This window comes from Zootermopsis nevadensis, unplaced genomic scaffold, assembly GCF_977971745.1.
Source record: "Zootermopsis nevadensis isolate Lab colony 2312 unplaced genomic scaffold, Znev_1.0 Znev_ptg000022l, whole genome shotgun sequence".
NCBI lineage: Eukaryota > Metazoa > Arthropoda > Insecta > Blattodea > Termopsidae > Zootermopsis > Zootermopsis nevadensis.
Genome location: NW_028259154.1, coordinates 22,056,649 through 22,080,615, shown reverse-complemented (window position 1 = coordinate 22,080,615; position 23,967 = coordinate 22,056,649). Strand labels below are relative to the sequence as shown.

The 23,967-nt window shown below is 36.6% G+C and overlaps 2 protein-coding genes across 2 annotated transcripts in view; one reads left to right on the top strand and one right to left on the bottom strand.

Moving 5' to 3' along the window:
• Positions 1-23,967, top strand: part of LOC110832105 (uncharacterized) — a 255,978-nt gene that overhangs the window by 38,324 nt on the left and 193,687 nt on the right. Inside the window, exon 3 of the mRNA XM_022068803.2 lies at positions 16,633-16,684. Coding sequence (XP_021924495.2) covers positions 16,633-16,684 — 52 coding nt within the window. The remainder of the gene's footprint in view (positions 1-16,632; positions 16,685-23,967) is intronic.
• Positions 3,193-23,967, bottom strand: part of Tsp2A (tetraspanin 2A) — a 42,825-nt gene continuing 22,050 nt past the window's right edge. Inside the window, exons 2-5 of the mRNA XM_022068801.2 lie at positions 21,390-21,587; positions 13,393-13,569; positions 11,356-11,541; positions 3,193-5,541 (exon numbers count right to left, since the gene is read on the bottom strand). Coding sequence (XP_021924493.2) covers positions 5,458-5,541; positions 11,356-11,541; positions 13,393-13,569; positions 21,390-21,587 — 645 coding nt within the window. The 3' untranslated portion in view covers positions 3,193-5,457. The remainder of the gene's footprint in view (positions 5,542-11,355; positions 11,542-13,392; positions 13,570-21,389; positions 21,588-23,967) is intronic.

Below are 23,967 nucleotides of genomic sequence, written 5' to 3'. Positions count from 1 at the left end.
AAAACCTTGGTAGATATGTAGATTAACATGTTATAGCTAGTCATTGTGTTCCGCATTCGATTATAGGAACTGTCAAAGGAAACGAAAATGCATACATTTTTAAATTGCATTTTAAGCCCTTGAAGACCGACGTAAAAGAAATTTCTGAAATATCGTGCTGTGTTTGTGAAAATCATCTCCCATAACAGACAACAAAAAATATATGTACAAATAATGAAAAGATTGTACACAACACAATACTTAAATTACGTTGTAATGTACCTACACAAAATATCCAACTGTAACAAATAATCTAAACCGATGAAATTAAGAGCATTTATATAAATATAGGTCACTTCGTTCAATACATCTCATACGTGGCGCAACAGTAGTCTGATTAGTGGTTTCTTATTTGTCTTATTAGTATAAGTTTGATCCCGATCTATGGTAATAATAGTCAGGATTCATACAACAAACTTTGATTCTAATCCCAGAGGTGGTTGGGAAGTTTTTGTTAGAATTTCAGCAGGGACGTATAGGAACTGGAATGGTGGAGGGGATGGAGAAATTATTATCAGCTGAATAGCTTCTCTCTCTCTCTCTCTCTCTCTCTCCCCCTTACTCCTAGTTATATATATATTGTGTAAGTGTGTGTGTTAGAGATATAACATCACAAGGAAAGTTTATGCTTTTGTTTTCCGTCGTACGGATAGAGAACAGTGAATTCAGAATTATAGCCATAAAGGCACTGCGCTCAATGTGAAGACCTCGTAAACCAAATGTTCAAATTGTCTTATTCAGTAAGATGAGGATAAAAGTGAGCGAAGAGAAAAGAAACAGAAGAAATTCAAAAGAAATAAACGGACAGAAGTCGACTGAAAGATCTGGAATAAAATCGGACATACGTAGCATAAGACCAGTCTGCTTCCACATCGCCTTAGGAAGCATGAATTGTGTTCCTTAGTTTAACTGACTGCATAACATGACTAAGTTGCTGGTGGTTGTTTGTATCTTTTAAAGTCTATTGGTGTGTTGTGGAGACAATATTTTTAAGTGTTAAAAGGCGAATTTTAGCACCTTTCTGACATCTAAGCAACCGAGGAATAAAATAAACTTCACAAAATTCATTGCACAAGTTTTATCACGTCCATTGAACGCCAAAATGAATAAGATCTACAGTGGCTTAAAGCAAATATGGGCAAATAAGTCGTGCGGCCCCGAATCGACCAGCTTTTAGAACCTCTTAAGGGCTGTCGCACAGGTAGGAGGCAACTTGACCGGGAGCCACTGTTCATATTTTTATTGTTGATTCTATTGTTTTCTTATTTCTTGGCCTTACCTTCGCCGGATTGGACACCCCTGTCCTTTTATTATCCTGATTCGACATTTCGTGCAAAAATGATTTAAGATCATTGTTAAACATATTGTTGCGCAAGAATGGCATTGGATCACAGTGCAACAATTGTCTGCTTGACGTGCCGTAAATAACATTTTTGGAAAGTCATTGTACTCGAAAGAGTACACCTTTCCAGTCTTGTTACTTTTTCGTTCGTGTTGTGTAGGAAGAATTGTAATAGAAAATAACAATACATCTTGACGAAAATTAGGATTTTGGGATCTCTAGCACTTTTAGCTTATTTTTTTAGCTATTTTTTTTACTGACTAAAATCTGGGCAAAAGGTAGTCAAGTGCGGCTGCACTCTAGACTTGGTTTTGTCTATCACACCGCCTTGATAATGCAATCAGAGTTCAGGATATCGTGTCCGAATTAATTAGTAATTGACAGCGAACCGTATGGAGGTTAGAGAAAAAGGCTTCGACTAATGAACGTTGTTATTGTAGTTTACAGTGCAGAAGTAACACTGTTTCTATTAGTACTTCACTAAGGAGAATTTACATTTTCGATTAAATTATGCAAACTGGCGCGGTTGTTTCATAGTTCAGACGGAGTTGTTCAGAAAGAGGGCCTTATAAATTCCTCTTTGTTTATGCAGCATACCATCACTGCCTTAAACGCGTCGTTTAGATTTATGGGTCCAGATTATTTGTACAATAATCTCAGAACGGTTTGAAAGGACACAGTTCTACCCCAGAAGACGTGAATAGATTTCTTATATTCCAACACAAGGAAATATCCTCTGCCTCTACGCAATGTCTACCAATTGGTCTCCTTACGATTTTCATAAAATTTTGGTGTGAGAAACTAAACTAGCGAGTACGGTTCAGAACTGGAACTCGGACTGTTGCCAGGTGGACATGATTGATTCTTTGAACACCAATTTTTATTGACAGAAATTTCGTACACAACGAGCCTTGAAATTTTCTGTATTATCATATTGCATGTAAATAAAGATAGCCCAAGTGGGGATGTTCGCCCAAGATTTGGCAGATTTCTGAATGTTGCCTGCGTATAACCCACATACAGGTGTAATTGTATTAAGAGAGACTTATAAAGCTGCCTTGTTATTACCTCTGGCCAAATTTTTGATTTTGCTACCCTGCATCTTGTGTTCGTCTTGTAACATGGGTTTCTACTGCCTTGGTGAGCTACGAGAACTTCGAAAGTGACTTTGTTATTTTCTTTGTCTGAATGTAGCCGCTTAAACCGGTATCCATCATCGCCACATCGATGCCTGCCGAGGTTTATCTGGGTTTAGAGGTGGTATCCGATTTACGACAGCCCGTTTTAAGACGATCAATATTTATGGCACTTGTATAATATGATTTATGTCTCGGTTTATGACAAAGAAACTTGTATTTACTGTGCACCTATCAGTATGACTCACGAATCCAAGTACTTGTAAAGATTATTAATAAGAAGGAACCTAGAAGTCCTAATTCATGTAAGATAAAAAAGAACAACAAAAAATAACAAATTTAAGAAATAAATGAAAGGAAGAATACAGAAAATATGCACTGCTTTGTAACATTGTATTGTACTTACGTAGCATGAGTTTTTTACTTATGATCTGGATAATAAATACATACGATTAGTATCGTGAAATACATTTTTGATCCAAGTACCTGCGTTAAATTGAAACCTATCTGATATGGAAAACATTTCATTGAGATTCCATTACAGTTAAGAAAATTCACTGTAGTGATATCGACCGTATGTTGCATGTTCTGGAGTGTTTCTTGCACGCTTCTTCTGTGGAAATATTCCATTATTCTCTGGGAGGGGTTGAAAGTCAGCAAAAGAAAGAATCTTAATACAGGATAAAAATAAACTTTAATGTGCGTAGAAACGAAAACAAAAATAAGAAACATTTGATACAAGGCAACATAGTTCTTATTCTTGGTATAAAGATATTTGAAAGGTGAACACGTGGATTGTTACAGTTGTGTTTTATTCGTATGTTGCATGTCTTCTTCACAGAATTTGTAGTAAATTGTATATTTACTTTTCTGTATATCAAGATTTTCTCCGAACCTAGAATATTGCATTCGTTAGAAGGAAAAGAGAAATAAATTCTGCTGCAGATTTTGCAAGAACATCGAAATGTGTACAAAGTAGCTAGATTTGGAGCATGTCTGTCTCTCTGCCTCTTGAACACAAAAGTTCCAATTTATCTCGTTCTCTCTTCAGGTTGGAACAGAGTCTAACTCTAACGGGTACAAAGTGTGTACCTGTTGGTTTCTCAAAATAATACCAGCAGTTGGTTTTGTTTCTTCACTGCCCCTCAACCAAACAGCAATGTCGGATACATAATTAAGCCTTCTGCCCGCCTGACAGCAGAACCAGAAGGTCCAACATCGCCGTACCCCCAATGGACGCGACTCTGAATAACTTCCCACTCTTGCAATTTAGAGCAATTTAATTTTATCCTCCCATCTTCCTTTAAATCTACCGAATGCTTACTTTCCACGAGGTTTTACCATTAAAATTCTGGACATATCTCTCGTACAATTTCAGTTATCTTCTTTGATTTACGTTCCCAGTGTGCCATGAAAAACCTACATAATAAGCTGTGAACGACGTATCCAAATCGTAAGGCTGCAAATGTGTCATAAAGATGAACATGATGAAACTTTTCTATCAACAGAACACTTGCCATTTCATTGGCGCCTTGTTGAACTAAAATACTTTAATCAGTATGTTTTAATTACTTCGGTGTACACATTACACGTTATATATAGGCGTTAAAGCCATTACATTTCCAGTTGAGTCAATTTTGTTTAATGGAAGGTTAGGTTGTAATAAAGTGCTCAGAAGTGCATTTAAGATGAAATTAACAGCTGTCGAAATGAGAAAGAGTTCTTAAACTTTCTACATGTACAGTTCTGATATATATATATATATATTAACGACGCTATTAGTATCTCACAGTATATAGCGTTGGATGATAGACTGATTAATAAATTATAAATTGGAAAGGATATGGCAGGAAGCGGTTGTGGTATAATTTAAGGTATTATCCCGATATCTGTCTGTAAGAAATTAATAAGAATTATGACAGTTTTCAATCAGGATATCCGGACTCCGGGCCGAGGTTTGAACCCGGGTCCTTTCTAATACGAAGTAGCATAACTCTATGCATTGTATGTATTATGTGTTCAGTTTTTATTTGTATAGTATTAGGTTTCACTATTTTGTTTATTTATACTTTTAAAATGTGTGACTTTGTTTCGGAAAGTATTTAGAAGGCACACGCTGTTTGTATAACACTCGTATGTGATATATTAAAACTGCATATCACACACATTTAATACTGATACATTCTGCTTAGTGTATTAGTTATATCTTTTTCAAAAACATACCTGTATTGCAGCTTGCTGTTATTTTAACGTTGCATTGCAACATATTTTGATTTTATCTTTTCATTCCTCCGCTACATCACACTTAATTTATTTATACATTACAAGTATTTTCTTATATTTAATTTACTTAATAAAGTAACGCCCTAAATATGTGTCTGTACACGTGCGAGCACAGGACGTAATTAATTACTCATAAAGCATAGCTTTGGAGAAGCACATAATTTGAGTACTGTCATTTTCTTATAAATGCATAGGTTATTTATGTTAAAGAAAGCACGAATTACATCAGCCTGTAGTTTTGAGAATATTGATTTTTCAATGATAATATAAAACATTACTTTTTGAACCCGTAAATGTCTACAGTATTCCTATTTGTAGTGAATTTTTTAATCGTCGGGACCGACAGTAAATTTAAAGAAGAGAATTTTCGACTTTGTAGCAAAAGAAGTTTAGCCAGAATATACATATTATCAAAACATATCTTGTAGTACAAAAACTGAAATAAACATCTTAGATGTTTATGAATAAAAATAAACAAAATTTTAAGGATTTATTCCTCAAGGTCTTTGGACACACGCTACTAGCTCCTAAATGACACTCGCTTTAGTAAAGTGTGTTCAAAGAAAATTAATTTTAATGGAAGTAATAGTATTTATACTTCCCGCCTTGTCTTATCTCCCATTCAAGATGTAAACTTTAGGCTTTGATGTCGTTTGATCAGCGTTTGTACTTGACGCCTGTTTCGTCATCTTCTCTCTTGAGGGCCTGAGAGAGTATAGTGGATAACACTATGTTGATCACCTGCAGGGTACAAACAACACAAGAGCACGATATGAAAAACGCTTATACTAATAATGCTTGCAAAAGTGTTATTTTACGAAAACTGGATGCGTTTTTATTCATAAATTTCAATAATTGTATCTCAGTTCAAACATACGAACCATTTAGTCCTACAATAAATGACAGTATAACACCACGTCATGACTTTGTCACTTTGTCAGTAGAAAAGTTTACTCCAACGCGGCATAACATTTTTTTCAGTTTAAGTCTTTGTGATTTTTCACATCGCATTAGCTCTGATGGAGGCTATATTCATATCAGATAAAACACTGTTATTGCACATACAAACCCACTGTTCTAAACGTAATCACACTTAGGTCTATTACAGGTTTCACACTGTATAAAATTATAAATACTTTTTCCTTATATTTCGTTAAATATTCTCTGTGTTCAAATATGTATTGATTTGAGCTTTTTACATTGATTCGTTACAAACCATGGACAAATTTTCTCGACTAATTTTAGTGTATAGCCCTCTCTCTTTAATCGGTTTAGTCAAAATCCTTCATTTGTTTGAGAAACATAACGTGAGGGGACATGTACGACATTCTCAATATTCTTTCATACGTACTTCCTTCGAAGTGATCATATAATTGGAAAGCTAATTTCCAACAAATAATGATCTTATTTCATATCTCGTTTTCAAAACACGCTGTGATCCGATCTCTCTGTTTTCTGCGAAAAATCTTGTGGCAAATGTGATAAATGATCCGTGCAGTTGAGAGGAGAGGCGATTCAGACACAGTTTACATTTAAAGTTTGATAGAGGGAAGCAGTGCTGTAGTGTAAAACATGCAAAGTCAACAAGACATCGTCGGCTATAAAACCATACACGGAGTGCAGATCCATGTCGAAAGACATGTTATCGGAAAAGACGAATTGATCTCCGGTCCTGAATGTACTGGAACAACTTTACTTGATCTATGTCTGACTCTGAAATGTAATACAAACTAATTTAAACGTAGCCCTTGCTTATGGGGGAAAAGAGTTTACGGAATAAACTTCTACTTAGCGAATTTCCTGATTTATTTCTGTTACAGTTTTGTCAATAAAACTCTTTACGATCCGAAACGAAAATCTTGTATCAGATTTGTCGTAGCGTAGGTAATTACCTGAAGCAAGTTATTTGCATTCACTCGCCAAGATTAAGAAAAATTAAGTGTTAACGTAGAACTAATACCCTGTTTGAAAAAGTATACGTCGTTCTGTGCACTGTCCCATTTTTTAGGTATGGTCGATGTCAGTTAAAAGCACGGTGGGCTTGATCGAATCCGCCAGCAGAGAGTACAGTCTTGTCTGTTTTCGTCATATAGAAACTGTGAGCTACTCAAATTCTCTATATGTAGTGGCTCACTGTTCTCAGTATCGATGATTTGTTCAGGCTTAATATGACTACGTCTGCCATAATTTTATTTACGCTCAACCCAACGATCAGAACTAAAAAAAAAATAGTAAGTTTTACGCTACTATTTGCTATCCATTATCTGAAAATCATAGCACTGAAAGATATTTTATATAATACATTATATTCGTCTCATTAATAGTAATAGCTTTTACTTGAAATATTTTTCTACCTACTTAATGTCTGTTAAACATATCTAAAACGTGAAGAAGTAGGTCATCTTTCCCAGCATGAACACTAATTCACTTGATATTTAGTAGACCCTAAAGTATATTTACCTTCAGCAATGACTTTCAGCTGAAATATTTTCGATCTGTTTGGTATTTGCATAGATGTGTCCACAATTGATTTAGGCATCCATATAAAGTAGTAGTCCATCTATTCTGTTTGGTACTACAGTTTGGTCCAAAAATTTAGTGTCATTGGATAATGGTTTAGAGTTGCAGTCTTTACAAGAACCCACCACTGACCCTTCTTACCAAGCCAAATGAAACAGATTCACCCCGTCGTTCATCTATATTTATTTTAATATCATCCATCCTTATGAATGTTCTCCTCAGTTTTTCCTACTAATTTTATACGAATTTCTTATATCTTCCAATCTTGCTATATGCCTGCTCATCTTATTCTCCTTATTAGCATACGCGGGGCAATATCTCAGAAAGCTGCCACCTTCGTACTTGACACCATGAGTACCTGAAATTTCACAGTCATACTCGTTGGTTAGATAACCATTTTGTTTAGTGACGAGTAAGCGATATTAAGTTGTCATTATTCAATTTTCTCCTGTCTCCTGTTACGTTCTCCCTGTTAGATCCAATTGTTCTTCTCATCACTCTGTACTCAAATATCCTCAACCTAGGCTCTACCCTTAACGTGACATAAAATTTCACACCCTTAGAAAACAACAGGTAAAATTATAGCTTTTTATATTCCAGTAGCAACGTTATTAGGTAACAGACGGGGAGACAGATGTTTCTGAATCGAATTATAACAAGCATTCCGCGATTTTAAACTACTCTTAATTTCCCCGTGAATGTAATTCTGATTTGTTACTGTCGTTAGAAAATACTCGAAATCTACCACATTTCAAAAGGAGTAATTAGCTGCCTTCTTTTAAGCTACTTAAAAATCACATATAATAATTATTTATAAAGTTAATGTCAAATGTAATAAAATCTGTTTACCAAGGGATAAATGATTGAAACAATAGCTAAGAGGCTTCCATATATTTTCCCGGGAGGTCATAATAAATGGAGCTAAGTCAGCCTGCATTTGATGGGAGGTCATAAAATGTAAATGATGTTGAAGTTATTACCGGATGCAGCTGGAGGCTGAAATGGCATGAGCTCATTCCAAAGATGAACGACTCATATCAGTCTACGCGGATCAGTGTAATAGGAATCGATTCTCTTGCCCAGAAATCAATAAGCATACAGATATATGTTTTCAGAGGTATGAGAATGGTAGCAATGTTTATTGTCCTTTGAATCTGAATCATTGTCCTGATCTTGGTCATGGCAGATTGTTAAACCAGTGGTATAACTTAATCTTTAATCCGATGTATTAATTGACTACAGTATACTGGTTAGCATTTCAGTGATAGGGAATAAACTCAGTGAACTACATAATCTATAATATATCAATAGTTTAACTAACGGTTCTATGCACAAAATTAAAAATTCTTTAAGGGTGGGCAGTTGGTGTCTGTGTCTCCGTCTATCCGTAAATTTCAACGAAAAAAAGAATTGATTGGCGGAGTTGGGTGTAATATTTCGTAAACGTGTGCAATAAAATTTATTAAACAATTTTACGTTCATATTTAGCATAAGGGTATAAATGATTAATATATTATATTTCACTAATAATATGGCAAATAAAATGTCTGAAAGAAAATTACTAATATTATCGGTGTATGTGATCATAAGAAACACGCTCTGGCATTAGTACATCCGAAAGTTACCACATCTGTATCAAAGCCCGCTAAGGCTTTATACAGGTATGTTTTGGCCATATTAAAGCATATACGAGACGTGTAATTGAGTGACCAGACTTCTGAATTTTATCACCACTAGTGTGCTTCACGCTACTGCTGATTTACCCCGGAAGAAAGCTTCTCATACCCATTGTGTAGGGGACTCGGGTTACCTCAGTATCATTTCTGACATGGAGGTGAAGAAGAATTTAATCTCTCCTACTGGGATTTGAAGCCTTGCCTGTATAGACCGCAGAAAGTTAAAGCTCTGAGAAACGATGCAAAGAAATCTGGAAAACTTTGATAATGTCATGTTTGTCAGAAGAGAGATTCTCATGTGCAGCCGCCAGCTATTTTTATGAATAATACGAAAGGCCAGAATTGATCGTATTAGGGTGTTATCGCGTTCCTCGCCAGGTTGAGATTTTTTCTGTATATGCTGACTGAATGTTTGTATACCCGTCCAGTGACCGAGTTTTTTCGGAATATCACGTAGTAGTAACATTAATGTGTGTGGAGGTGCTTCCTCCCCCGTGTTTTTCCACCATGGAGCATAGTATTAATACGTTAGTCGAAACTTAATTCTGCCACATCAAACATTTTTGTTTATGATAATTTATTTTGTCACAAATGTGGTTGAGGCAACTTTTTGTTTTATAACCTATATATTAGGTACAAAAGTTGTAAAATGAGAGTCAGAAATCTTTAAATTACTGCTACCATGTTCTGTTGAATATTTTCAGCTGTGAGTCACATTAGCAAAAGCCTAGCTTCAAAGCAGAGTTGAACAAACATTTTTTATTTTACAGTAAAGAGAAAAGTCTTTATCTCTCTGGTTGTCCTGTGAGCGTCGGCCACCACAGAACGGACTGTGGTGGGAGCTACAATGAAATCGCACATTTGTTGTTTCAGGCATATTCTGAAGCGTTCATACTGCGATATGTGTATTTTCTCTATCTTCTCTTAAAAATACAGCTAAATGAAATATGATTTATTTGATGTTTAAATGAAAGTTACAAGGTTTAATGTGATACATAAGGAACTCCATGGCGTAGATGCCTTTCTGAGACGCTAATCGTAGCCTATCTGATCAAGAGATTACATGTTTGCAATAGGCCGCTTATGAGCCCTATCTTAAACTAGATTAATCCAGCCCATATCCTCACATCTTACTTTTTTAAGATCCATTTTAATTTTATTCTCATTTCAGATTTTCTGATTGAAATTCTGAACGAATTTACATCCCTCTCGAGCTCCGCCCATTTCATACTCAATTTAATTATTGTATTATCTGGTGCAAGGTTCATAAAACAAAGACTCTCCATAGGTCAGTTTTCCGCCCATCTGTTCATCCAGCCTACCTCATGTTTCAGCTAAGGAACTGTAAAAAAGAAGGGAGATGATGATGGAAAGAATTAAACACTAAAGCGCTTCATAATTTGAAGGCCGATGGGTAAATAAAAGAGGATCAGATGGGCTGGATAAGCAGCATATGTCTGCAAGACACAGGCATAAATGGGAGAATAATATTAAAAAGGACCCTAAGTAGTGGGATATTACGGACTGGATTCTTCTGGTTCATGGGCTCCATTGGCGGCTTAATTTGAAATGCACAGGATTAAGCAAGAAAATGAACTGCGGTCTTAATTATAGCTATATTCATGCTACTGTCACGTGACTTAACAACTTAGTGACAGTGTAATATACGGCGTGCCTGACAGATGCATTTGGTATTACTGACATAATATTATGTTTTAAAATTATAAGTGTATAAATTATTAATGCAATGTAAATTAATCATAATAGTTCAAATTTATTATATGGATTAATGTGTAATAATTTTTTATTGTCGTTACCTCTCAAGACTTCGTTTCCTTTCTCTAATGATGCAACTCGGGCTACGACGTCGAGTTATAAAATTTTCCCAGAATTATGTAAGAGCTTGACAGGCACATTCTAATGAACAGGATAACGCAGCTTACTATCTTTAATTATTCTGCTCAGAAGTTCAGGAATTTTCCCCTACACACGCACGCCCAAAATGCCTCTGCGTTGGATTTCAGATTATATTTCCCCGGAGGTCAAGACAGATTATTTAAACAAGAATAAAACTAGGCCTGTTCGTTAGTAGATAAAATGTATTAAAATAAAAACTAACCGAATGGAAGGCGAATTTATGAAGCTTCATCCCACCACTTAGTCATGGATAGGCTATTAACCTCTCATGGGAAATTACCACTCCTTGCAAGCCTCAAAACTGTAAATGCAACTAAAAAGTAGCATTTATTTTTAACTTGTTTAAGATAAGTATAGGACATTGAATGGGTCATTGGGTCATTTAACGCTCTTTCAACTTGAATTGGGATGTAATAAGAAATAAGCAGGTATTTGAACTTACGTGCATGAAGGAGACTGTGAGGGCAAGTGCACTGAGCCATCCCGACTTGTCTTCTAAGAACCATGTTAGTTCGTCCACACAACCGTAAAAGAACGCGTTTCCTGTAACGGTGTCTCGGCATTCTGTTGGTAGAGGCTTCAGGAGCTGTATGTAGTCGCTGGGTCCGTCAGCACCGCAGCATCCGATCTGCGAAACATATTCTGCAGTCTCAGTGTAATGTAGCGAAATTAAAGACTTTCTGAATGTTGTAAGTGTTGATGCTTTATTGCTACTGATTCTATGTTCTAGAATGTGCTATAAGGAAAGTGCAACAGAAGTCTAAGACTTGTTATATTTATTATTAGACGTAATGAAATTAAATTATATTAGTTTTGATTCTAAAAGGGTTTTAAATACTCTTAATTTAATTTAATTTTTATTATTAATAATGATATTGATCTGGCAGCTAATTAGATGCATGGAATTTATACTGGTCGACATAATGGCTATAAATGAACCTCTAAATTATATAATTCCTGCTAGCTTGCTAGTGTAAATGGAAGAGTTGATGTCATACATTATTTACGGAACTTCTTTGTTACGCCTGTTAGTTTGTATGGCAAGAAGTTGCTTCTGTATTGCATGTTGCCTCACGGACCCTGATTACGGCCATAGTGTCTTGATAATATTTTCCTGCATATTTCTGCCCTTAACTTGTATTTTCATTCGTAGCCATTAAGTTGTTAACCTCAATACCATCGTTTCCTTCCAGAACCGTTTTTATTTCGCCATGCAAATTTTATGCGCTCGTCACAAATGAAAAAGATGTAGTGAAACTACGTAACGACTAGACCCACTTAACACATCCTATAGCAGAATAAGTGTAGATACGGTTCAGAGAGTTTTATCTATATTACTCTGCAATAAATAGTTACGTCTTTTCCTTAGGAAGAACTTGAAACTTGGATCAATTGGCTACAGTTTAAAAGTTTGAAGGATTTTCTATTTAAAGTTGAACTGCAAATTTGTTTCTAACTAACAGCTCTCTTTTCTTTCGATGCCTCCTATTTGTTTCTTATTATTTCCTTCCTTTTCTTCCAATTGGCTGGTTTTCTAGAAGTTTTCACATGATAATTTTGAATGTATCTTTTCCTCGCCGTCCGAGCTACGTGTCTAGCCAATCTTAGCCTCCGAGACTTTACTTTCCTAATGACATCAAGTGACCTGTACAGTTTTCACAAATTGCTTGCTTACGTCATCCCTCATAGATCAAAATATTTCTCAGAATACTCTCTTGTGAAACAATTGTAATGGAATATAACACAAGCTCTTCCCTCAGAACAAAACGTTTTACAACAGTACAGAGTCACTTATGGAAATATTATTATATTTTGCATATAAATACACAATAGTGTCGCGATTATTCGAAAAATACTCGCTTTTCACATACAAATGTTAATGAGATGGTTAAGTTGCGTCATATTCTGATATAATAAATATATATTATTTAAATCTTGTCCGTCTAATCACAATAAAGTCTTATTAAATATTAAAATATTACATTAATTAACATTTAAAATATTTAAAATATTAAATGATGCTCTTTGTCGAAATATTCGATTTACATTAGACCATCAAAAATGATGGTCATTTTTGATGGTCTAATGTAAATCGAATATTTCGACAAAGAACATCATTTAATATTTTAAATATTTTAAATGTTAATTAATGTAATATTTTAATATTTAATAAGACTTTATTGTGATTAGACGGACAAGATTTAAATAATATATACTAATGTTAACTTAGGGGCCTTGATCTATAGGCGTATTTGTTGTGGAAAGTAGGCGTTATGATAACGGGTTTGTAACTGAGTAAGAACTTCTTTAAGACGTGTGAAGTAGAGTAAATAAAGATAAAACATAACAAAAGCGCTTACGGGAGAGTAAAAAAATAATGGCGGACGCTTTATCACCCATGACGTCACTGTATGATAAAGATTTTGACGATGTTACCATTAGACCTAAATTATGAATCGTAATCCACGTAGGTACTCACTGTTTCTTGGACCATTCTCAACACAGAGGAGGCATACTCGTTTTGGGATTCGCTTATGAGATATCTCATCCGTTCCCTGATGAGCGGTTGGATCTGGGAGTCGTATGTGCTGTAGTCTAACAACACAGCTGCTCCTGCTGTGCCGATGATAAAGCAAAGAACCTGCACTCCAATAAACTGAAAACATACATAGTGTTCGATACAGGTAGCTGCTAGAGGAAACGAAAATAAAATAATATCGCAAGTTTCCTGGAAAACACCGATGATAAACTAGTAGCCGTGGATTAGATGTACAAGTGATGAAGATATGTTAGTGGCTACTCAACTCCTTATCTCATGGTACCAACTACATGAGTACTGATACACTTTTATAAATAATTGTTTAATATCAATAAAGACGGCTTTTATTTTCAATAAATGTAATTCACAAAACTCTCGAGTAAATTCAGTGGCTTAAATAGCAACTCAAGGGCAAATTGTAGCGCAGAAATTATTTATAATACCACTATTATTATCATAATCATCATCATTATTATCTCGCCAGCCTTTTCACTTAAAACAGACTCGTTTAATCATCTTACACAACAAATGATTATTACCCCTTGACTCTTGGTAGGAGCCAGAGGCCACAGTAGTCGCAGATAAAGCCTCGAGGAATGTATGTTTGTATTTATTTAGTTTTAACACCTCTCCGAGACGAAAATGTGCTGTGAGATTAAACAGACTTTTGAGTAACTGCCCTACATTCCACCCCCAAGGCGAGAATCAGTATTCCTATTTACAGAGACTTCGGTAAGTTGTCCAATGTCGTAATGTCTATGTATTTATTTAATTTATTTTTTAAAACAATTACCAATAAATGTTGTTGTTATTGTACGAGAAAAGTTTTTCTAACACATGCGTTTTCGGATTATTCATATTACCAAGTTCAGATTCTGCATTAACTAATATTGACGTTTTCTTGGTGAATATTTGACTTAATCAGTCACACTGCTGCCTAGATCACGTATGTTAGTGGCATTGTTACTGTGTTATGATGCTAACGTAGTATTTGGCTAATGTTAGTGAATTCCTATCAAGAGAACAATTGAAGACACCAACTCGGCTTCGAAATTTATAATCACCGATTTTAGCTCATCATTTTATTTTCTACGTCTGTGTTTGAATCCCTCTATTAGTAATTATGACGGGATATTTAGGCATTTGGATAAAGTTTTATTAACATAATTATCATCATTTATGGAGAAATAGAACCAGCTATAAAAGTTCTACCGGAACCGCTAGGAGTCTCCCTCGTGCAACGTTTGGAGTAGATTATTGACCGTATGACACAGCGTTACAACGCAGAGCGGAATACGTAGTAATCTTCAGAAACTGTTTACTTTCAGGCCTACTCTTTTAAAGAACAGCATCAGCTATTCTCTGCGAACACACACTTTGCTTCACAGCAAATCTAACACTGTTTAACATATTTTAGCACATAGTGCATTACCTGCGCGTGTTTAGAGAGAAAACTGTTTTGTGTAATGAGCAGAACTTATATTGTAAAAGCAACAGCGAAACTTTCGTCCGAACAAGTAAACTATGAATTGATTTAATTTCAGTCTAATAGGAGGAATGTAACTGTATTAAAACCGAGTGTTGTTATATGTGGAAATTTACTTCTTAAGAGTGGCTTCGTTGGAAACTTCCGAGGATCCAGTCACATCAGAACCCTGAGATGGGGACAGAGTTTGTTCCCGAAACGTCGATTTACTACGGTAACTAGCTAACGCGGCTGATTGCCCGAGAAGATTTTATTGAACCTCATATTACCTTACCTAACCTAGCTAAACCTAAGCCAATACAACGCAACTTAATCCAATGTAACTTATACCAATCAAACATAAACGAATCCAAATTAACATAACCGCATAGGATAAAACCCACCGCTGGTTTAGGACTTCCACATAACCTTCTAGGACCTCTCCAGCACTTCTCCAGGATTTCTCCAGCTCTTCTCCATAATCAATGAAATTCCGCATAAACTATCCAGGACTTGTCCTACAGCACTCTAGGACGTATTCAAATTTTCTCCAGAACTTTTCCAGGATATCCCCACAACCACTCGATGAACACGAATGAAATTCTACCTGACAACCTAACCCATCGTAAAACAACACAACGTTATCTAACTTAACTCGATCAACCTACCCTTACCTTACCTAACTAAACCTAACCTAACCTAACCTAATCTAACCCAACCTAACACAAAACGCACGTAAAATAAATTTGGAGAATTTCTCTTTCTATGCTACCATCCATTGCACCATTTAGGTCTAGCATTTTTTGTATTGTGTATAATGTCGAAATAAAACTGATAGATTATTAAGAATGGTGAGCCGGCAGGTATTCGGAAAGAGGCGTCTGTGACGTGTCTGAAAGTAATATCTCGATTTTCACGTAGAGGAACTGAAGAGAGTCGTTCCGGGTACATCCCGATTACAAGTGTAGAGCTTAACAGTTTAGACTTTCTCGGCAGTTACAGACAATTTAATGCCGTACGTATCTTCTGCGTTGTGGAATTCTGCATTTATAACAAATTTTTGAAGAAAGAATCTCATCGTAAATGGTATTTCATTCCGCACACGAGCAGCGGCCTGGCGAGTGTGCACTTAAAGATCCATCCATAAATAATATCACGTGTTACTGGGGCGGTGCTGAAGGGGTTGGGGAAATTACCTGGTTGAGAAGGTGACACCCTGCAGTTAGGGGCTGTGGGACAATCTTAGTTTGTTTGTAGGGGTTTCATACCTCACTCTTCACACTTTGGGGTTTGTATAAACTAAAAAAAGTTGGATTTTTTTCACGAAGATGTAATTTTCTTTTGGGCTTCGTTTATGATGTCTACCATCAACGCACTTCGATTTCACTCTCTCAGACAGAGCTGAAATACAATATTAGAAAGTGGCAAGGTGTTTTAGGACGCACTTTTCACCAGGAACTGTTTCATGCTACAGAAGAAAAATTATATTTTGTATGCAGCTTTAGCATCGTTTCAATTCTGATAATAAAATTACAGATATGCCAGACACATGGGTTATAGTTATGAAGGCTTAGAATTTCTCTCGTGTCTCATTCCTTCCAATAATCTTATGCCGTAGAAGAGGGTAATCACCAAGATGTGATGCCGCGAGAGCTCGTCTTTGTCTTATTTCTACAGCATTCTAAAATCCTAAATATACATTTTTTAAATTACAGGAACTCACCGCTGGACGGTGTTTTGAGCGATATGATTCGCGCTCACTGCAGCGTAAGTAGAGTAATTATCATTACTTTTTGAACTGCTTAACATGATAAAATTCGATGTTCTAATGAACATGCGCGTTATGAAAAGCCCATCGCCGTTTGAAGGTAAAATACTACGTTTGATTGACATATAGTACACTGTTGATATTTTAGTTCTGTTTTTGACATTGATGGAGAGACGAATTCATTTTGCTTATACAACCTGATATAGGTTAATTTGGCACCATCTGCTATAGTAATGGAGAGAGGTGTTGGAATTCTGTAGTTAGGTAATTGTGCTTAAATGACGCAACACACCTCTATGTATGATCACTTCACAACTTCGCGATTCTGTACCGGGCGCAAGTAACTTATCGCGCTTTGGTATTTAAGGGTTTTTTACCTGTAAACTAATTGGAATCTGACCAGCTATTTAAGAAGTGCAGTTATGACGAAATGCTATAGTGGATAAAGAAAATGCTACGGTTATTTATAACTCACATAACATTTTAGTGTTTTGTTTCAATTTATCAATTACAACCCAGTATGACGGGTTGGTTTATGACGCGACATCGCTCTGGCTATATGGGAGGTATGAATCGAAACTCGTTTGAGTTACCGGCCATCTCGATTGAGAATTTTGTCCTCAGACTTTCGAAACGGAGTTTCTGAATTGGGGCACGGTTAGATTGTTCCGGTTCACCACTCACCTCCATCTAGTGCCGAAGTTAAGAATGCGTCAAACTATAGCTCCATTGAACTTTATCTTATCTTTCGTTGCTTTACATGTGTCTGAACACTTAGACTAATCATACAAATTTCACAAGTCAAATTTAAATGCTTTGCCCATTGTCTTACACTAGAATTTTATAAATGATTACCATTCTGTTATTCTTCAATTTAAAGCTGTTATAAAGTGTTATCACTGCACTGATGTCGGTCTGTAATGTAATGTAAAGGTTGTGTTATCGGGAAGGAGCAGGGAAGTTTCTCTCTTTACTGTATCCAGCTCGACTCTGGGTGTCGTAAGGTGTGTTGAGCGATAATTCTATGGGAGTAAAACGGCAGAGAGACGAAGCCAACGACTTCCCGCGTGTAGTGTCAACGTTAAGAATGAGGCTGACTGTCTTCTGAGATGCTGCACCGTATAGTCTCGTAGCAACTGACCGACGCATAGGGGTACGTACTGTCACCATTTTCATGGCGATGTGTAACCCTCTGAAACGTCGGTAAATTACGCGACTACGGTTCAACAGCCCAGAAGACAGTTACGTGTCGTTTACGCACACGGAAAACTCTGCCGTTGCCTCCAGACACGTACTAAAATAATAATAAACTTTAAAATAGGTCTCAACTGTTTCTTTCTATTCGTAATTTACACTGTTCCTACCATACGATGCTGTGTTACTCATGAAGCTGAAAATTGTTGTTGAATAAGCTAAGAAACAAATGTGTATTTATATGAAAAGAATGTACAGCAAATTCTTAATTTTAGGAAGAGAATACAAGGAGAAGCTTTCCTACTCTTTTCTTCCTCACTTTTTCTCTTTGATTTGTGAAGGAAGGACCTTAAGGTATAAATATGCTTTTTGAAGAATGGGAAGAAATAAATTCTGCTTAATATTTCTAAAGGAAACAGCCCCATGAGGTGCGCGAGGGGCACAGCTGCTTGAAACTGCCAGAGCTTGCCTTGGTGTATTCATGCGAGTTCTTTTTGTTGGTAATATCAACCCTTGTTAGCAGCGCATTGGGATAAACCGCTTTAAATATGAAATAGGATGAGACAGAAGTGAGCGAATGTTCGATGCTCTCAGGGTTGAGTTACCTAAGCTGTTTTTCGAATCGGATTAACCTGAATCCTATTTTCGTTCTCTCCGTTTAAAATGATAAGTAATGGCGTGCTCGTATCCAAACGTGAAACAAAAGCAGTTTTCAGCGCTGCGTTACATCGGCTTTAACGCATGGTTCCAGATTTTCCACTGATGACAATTACAAAATAGTATTAAGCTTCGAATTAAGGTAGGCGTATGATGAAGATACTCTAAGGTATGCCCGCAGAAATTTTAACAGTAGATTCATGTATGCATGAAGCATAGTCCAATTTTGCACCAGTGATAAAATAAGGAGATCGCAATAAACAATTTTTACACGAATCTCCTCTTTAATTGTGCACATGGGCTTGCCTACCTGACTGACTCACCCACTAAATGACATCTTATGATTTACATTATTGCTATAGCTGTCGACAGATATTTTGCTGATCAAGAGATTATCTGTTATGAATCCTGGTATTGCAAATTCCAATAATTTGACTACATAATGATCCGGCTCATTTTTCCAATTCACGATTCCACAACCTAATTATCTAAGATCCATTGCAAATAATGGTCGGTACATTAAGTTACCTAATCTCTGAGGATAAAATAACAAGACGGCAGCTCGCGGAACTCCTGAGCGTTCCACAACATGCGATTCAGAAGCCGACAGCGTGATATTTTGACACGCAGAAACTAACGCATTGAGTTATCGACCTATGCAAATGTACGGAAGAAAGAATCAGAAAGTGTGGACTATAGGTTGTGTCAAGAGAAAAGCATCTCTCATGGTTGACCTGAATATGACCCTGTGTTGTCTTTCCGCCGATCTCGTGATATAAAGTGATACGATACGTCGCCTTCTGGCCCACTTCCCTAATCGGCTTAGTCGAGGTCGCGTGCTAAATCACTGTATCTTAGCAACTGACATCTCTTCTACTGATAGTCGTGGGATTACTGAGACCTCTCGGGCAAAGAATCAAATCTGCTCTGAGCTCTACTGATGGAAGCAGTAAGCACCTCTGAAACGTCGGTAAACTTCTACCAGACTACACGGCGCAACAGCTCAAAAGACAGAAATCTTCTCTCAACTATTCTTACAGTATAGCGCTACTATTCTCGAACCACAGAGAGTTCGCGACTCACTGGTACTAAAACAGCGGTAGAAGTTCGGCGGTCTTTAAAATTTACACATTCATCGTCCTATTTATTAAACCATCAATTCCTGTCGTTCATTTTCCCTCTTTATATAATAATTTGTATGTGAATTAGAACCAATTTTGAGGTGTTTGTGAATTGTGAAATATATCTGAATTCTCTCACTGTATCGCTGAAATTAAAATTCTAAAGCGACACTCATTATCCACATCCGTCTCTTCCACACTCGTTTTGCAGTCTCATATATCCATTACCGAGTTTTCTAATTCATTAGTCACGTTATATGAGATTTTAATTACTGCATTGGCCTGGAGAGAATCTAATATTCTGATGTACCATTGCTTCGTATTCGATTGATTTTCAGGGTCGACTAATCTAAGATATCGCAACTTTCTAAATAGGCCCACAGCTTGCATTTCTGTTTCCAAATAAATTGTTACTTTCCGACTATAATCTGTTAAAAATGACTTGTTGATAATGAGATGCAAACATAGTAATGCCTGCCTTTTAAATACCATTTTACAGCAGTGACTTTATGAATCGTGCTTTAATTTTCAGTAAATCTGTAAAAATGTTTCTGTAGAGTTTGTTTGGTTCTTACGATAGTCAGGATGCGTCTGCTGCCTTTCATGTCCGTCCTATTTCAACTTACATAGTCATTCTGCAAATATTAGCAAAGCCTTGTTAAATAACAGGCCACCGCCAGCAATAAAATGATAATAAAAGTTCAACTTTTATGCAGTTCATAGGTGAAAGCGCCAGTAGTAATCACTGGAATCACGTCGAATCCCTCGAGAAGCTTGTACACTACGCCTCTAGTACAAATTCTGTAAAAGCAACTGCTATAGGACCATAGTACGTACTACGAATCACTGATACAATACATCTATTAAATTTAGTTAAGTGCATGCCTATTTTACAGCTTTAGTTGTTTCTCTTCGTATCTACGTGACAAGGTGCGTGTTTCATAGATATAACCTAGAATTCTGAAGCTGTTGTATGAAAATAAACCGAAAGGTAGAAGATGTCAGGGACATATACGTAGACTATACAACTGGCTGATTGCCCAAGAAGATTTTATTGATGGAATAAAATAATTGGTACTAGACAGAATGAGATGGGCGGGACATGTAGCTCGCATGGATGGGACAAGAGGTGTGCATCGGGTACTGGTTGGGAAACCTGAAGGGAAGAGACCGCTGGGGAGACCTAGACGTAGATGGGAGAATAATCTCAGGCGGGATCTATGTGAGATAGGAGTTGAAGGAAACTGGATTTTGTTGGCCCAGGACAGGGTCCGGTGGATGGCTTTGGTTAATTCGGTGATGAACCTTCGGGTTCGGTAAGCCATCTAGTTAGTTTAGTTAGTTAGTTAGACATTCGCCCGTCACACATAGGTCTGTCAACCATACATGCAGACAGTGAAAAATACAAAATGTTGATTGTTATAAGGACTGAAGAAACACAGAAGTAAAACTGAAAATATAGCAGAAGAGAAATCCTTGGGGTACACCATTTGGCGTTGATTTTTTCTAGCTGCCGAGTGTACATCGTACATAGGGTGTTTTGGTACGTACAGTAGTGTGACTCTACAGTGTGTGTTCAGTAATGTTTGTCATTCAAGTCCGTTATTCTCAAGTTAACTGAAACACAACCTAGTAATTGCCAGTCCATGTTGTATTTTAGAATGCAGAAAGTCTCGCAGGAAATCTCGCGGGTCGAGACACCAGTGTAATATATTGTTATATAATTCCTTACTATGGCAAGCATCCTCCTGTCCTCCATGAATGCGCTGAGACAGCCGAGGAAGGACACAATTATGATGAGGACAGCTGCAGCAATGAGGACATATATCCCCGCATAATATTCGTGCAGCTCTAGTTTTTCGACCCATTCCCCGAACCCGGGTTCTAGTTTCATCCACAGGGCCAGACCGAAAATAGACGCTCCCAGCAGCTGCAAACAATGAAGCACAACATAAATAACTTGCACTTGTTAATTATTTTGTAAAATATTTATATTTAAACTCTGAAAATTCTTAATATACTCAATTATATTTTGCGTTGATAGATTATGTACTTCACAGACAAATATGTACATATGTTAATGTTTTATCACCAGAATTCAAGACAAAATCACAGTTAGTACAATAGGCAATAAATCCTTCGAAATTGTAGCAGAGTTTGAATATTTTTAGAACGAAAATAACAAATCAAAATTTGAGGTGAATAAATTAATATCATGTTAAATTATATAAATATTTGCTACTGTTCAATTCAGAATCTTTGAATTTACGGCATGCTGTCTAAAAACGTAAATTTTAAAATACACAGTCTGGTAGAAGTTTAGGACTTCTGAAATGTCGGCAAACTTCTATCAGACTACACGGCACAACAGCCCAGAAGGCAGCCATCTTCAGATTCACCTCCGTGAAAACCTAAAATCCTACGTCTCCAGACTTAATTAAGCATATAATTAATCTCGAGTGAGACATTATTCCGTAGAAATAGTTGCGTCTTAAATCGTTTTAGTCCTCCCTTGGCTTCAGTTCTACGTACTGAACTTCGGTTACGGAAACCAAAAAATTGTAGGCCATGCATGAATCAGCGTTACGTGAAGCAGGAAACTAGGGCAGTGTCCTCGAGTCGTGCCGCTTGAAGCTCTTGGCAGAAGCATTATTATCGGTTTGAAAATCTTATTATTCCATTAGATGAAGTCTTGTTCCAGTCAAGTCGTCTCTTGGTCTTTCCCCTCTTTCTCTCACTACTTTTGCCTTCTAGGAAACAAATTACTTCCTATATATTCTAAGATACGTAGGAGACTGCCAGGAAATTTCATTATTCTTCGCCATGTGCAAAACGCCATATCCAATATTTTGATATTAAGACGAGGACTGTATTCTGAAGAATCACAACAAAACAGAGACATATATTTTTTGAGGATGTGTCGCACTGAGATAGAAAACTTAAAATTTAATTTCGGTTCTCGGAATTGTATGTAGAGGCCGTCTATCAGGAGCATATACTTTCTTGATGTACACAAACCTACTACATTATATATTTAACTAAATAATTCCAAAGGAGCAGAGTATCTTATAATAATATTCTCTCAGTTAATCACGACATTTCTCGTCAGTTATGGAACAGAAAAGATCATTTGTGTGTTCACAAGAGTCCACTTATCTACGCGAGGACCTTAAATCTTACCACCATATACATATTTCGTACAGAGAAGATTGTTGTGGCAGTACCGATCCGGACTTGAGTTCGTGAATTCTTCTTACCTAGTTCAAATCTCGGCCGTGTTATCGGCCATCTTCACTGAAGATTTATTCGAATTTACTTCGTGTCTCCAGGTCTATTCCGGGATAAGACGTTGAAAAGGGTTACGACCACCACATTCAAAATTCTGACCTACACATTCATTTTAACTTACCATGTCTTCCTGCTTCGCATAACCTCTGCAGTTGAAGCGTTTGTGTGTAGTTTAAAGTAAATAAATTAGTTTTATCAATGTCACCGAGCAGGTTTCTGTAGGGGTAATGTTCTGGTATACTTCCATCAGAGAGATACATGATTTAAATCTTGTCCTAGATATTGGTCTGTCCTAGCTAATTTTGGGATAACTCTCGAAACAAACCTTTTCTGGATCCTTCCAAATATTTAATTATTCCATCTCTTAATATCCTGTGCAACCTACTCGTACGTAGTTGAAAAATCATTGTTAAACAGTGTAAGAATTAATGACTCGTTATAGTGATTACTGTACGTTGTGCTACTCGTAAAGGCTTGTCTTTTGCACCCGTTGGACACGCGAAGCTGTTTTGACGCGAGTGTACTTCCTGCTTTATATCATCGGGAGAGCGTAAACTTCCTTTCACGAATCCTGCCTCCAAAGTGTTTAATCGAAGCCAAGACGATAGGCCTTGTGCATTTTTTTTTAAGTATACGATAGCTCAAGAGGCCATTAACGTAGCAAATGATGTTGTGTCTGTTATATCTGCGTTTCCAGATGCAATTTAATGTTGATATGTTTATGAAATATGGGCTCTGCGCAGTATTGTGGATGTTATATGAAGCGTATACGAAAGCCTGGACTGAGATTCACATCGAGCATTCAACATATTTGATCTTTATTCGCTTACCCCGATTCGAGCTTCGGTCGAATTATTGGTCAGACTTAAAAATGTTTTCACATGTTTTATTTAGTTACTTCAAAGACATGCCAGTAAATCAATTAATCTCACTCGATTGTATATTATCTTAGTAGTTGAAACAGAATTATTAAATAATATATAAGACAACCATATCATCTAGCAAATTTGTGTATGGTACTA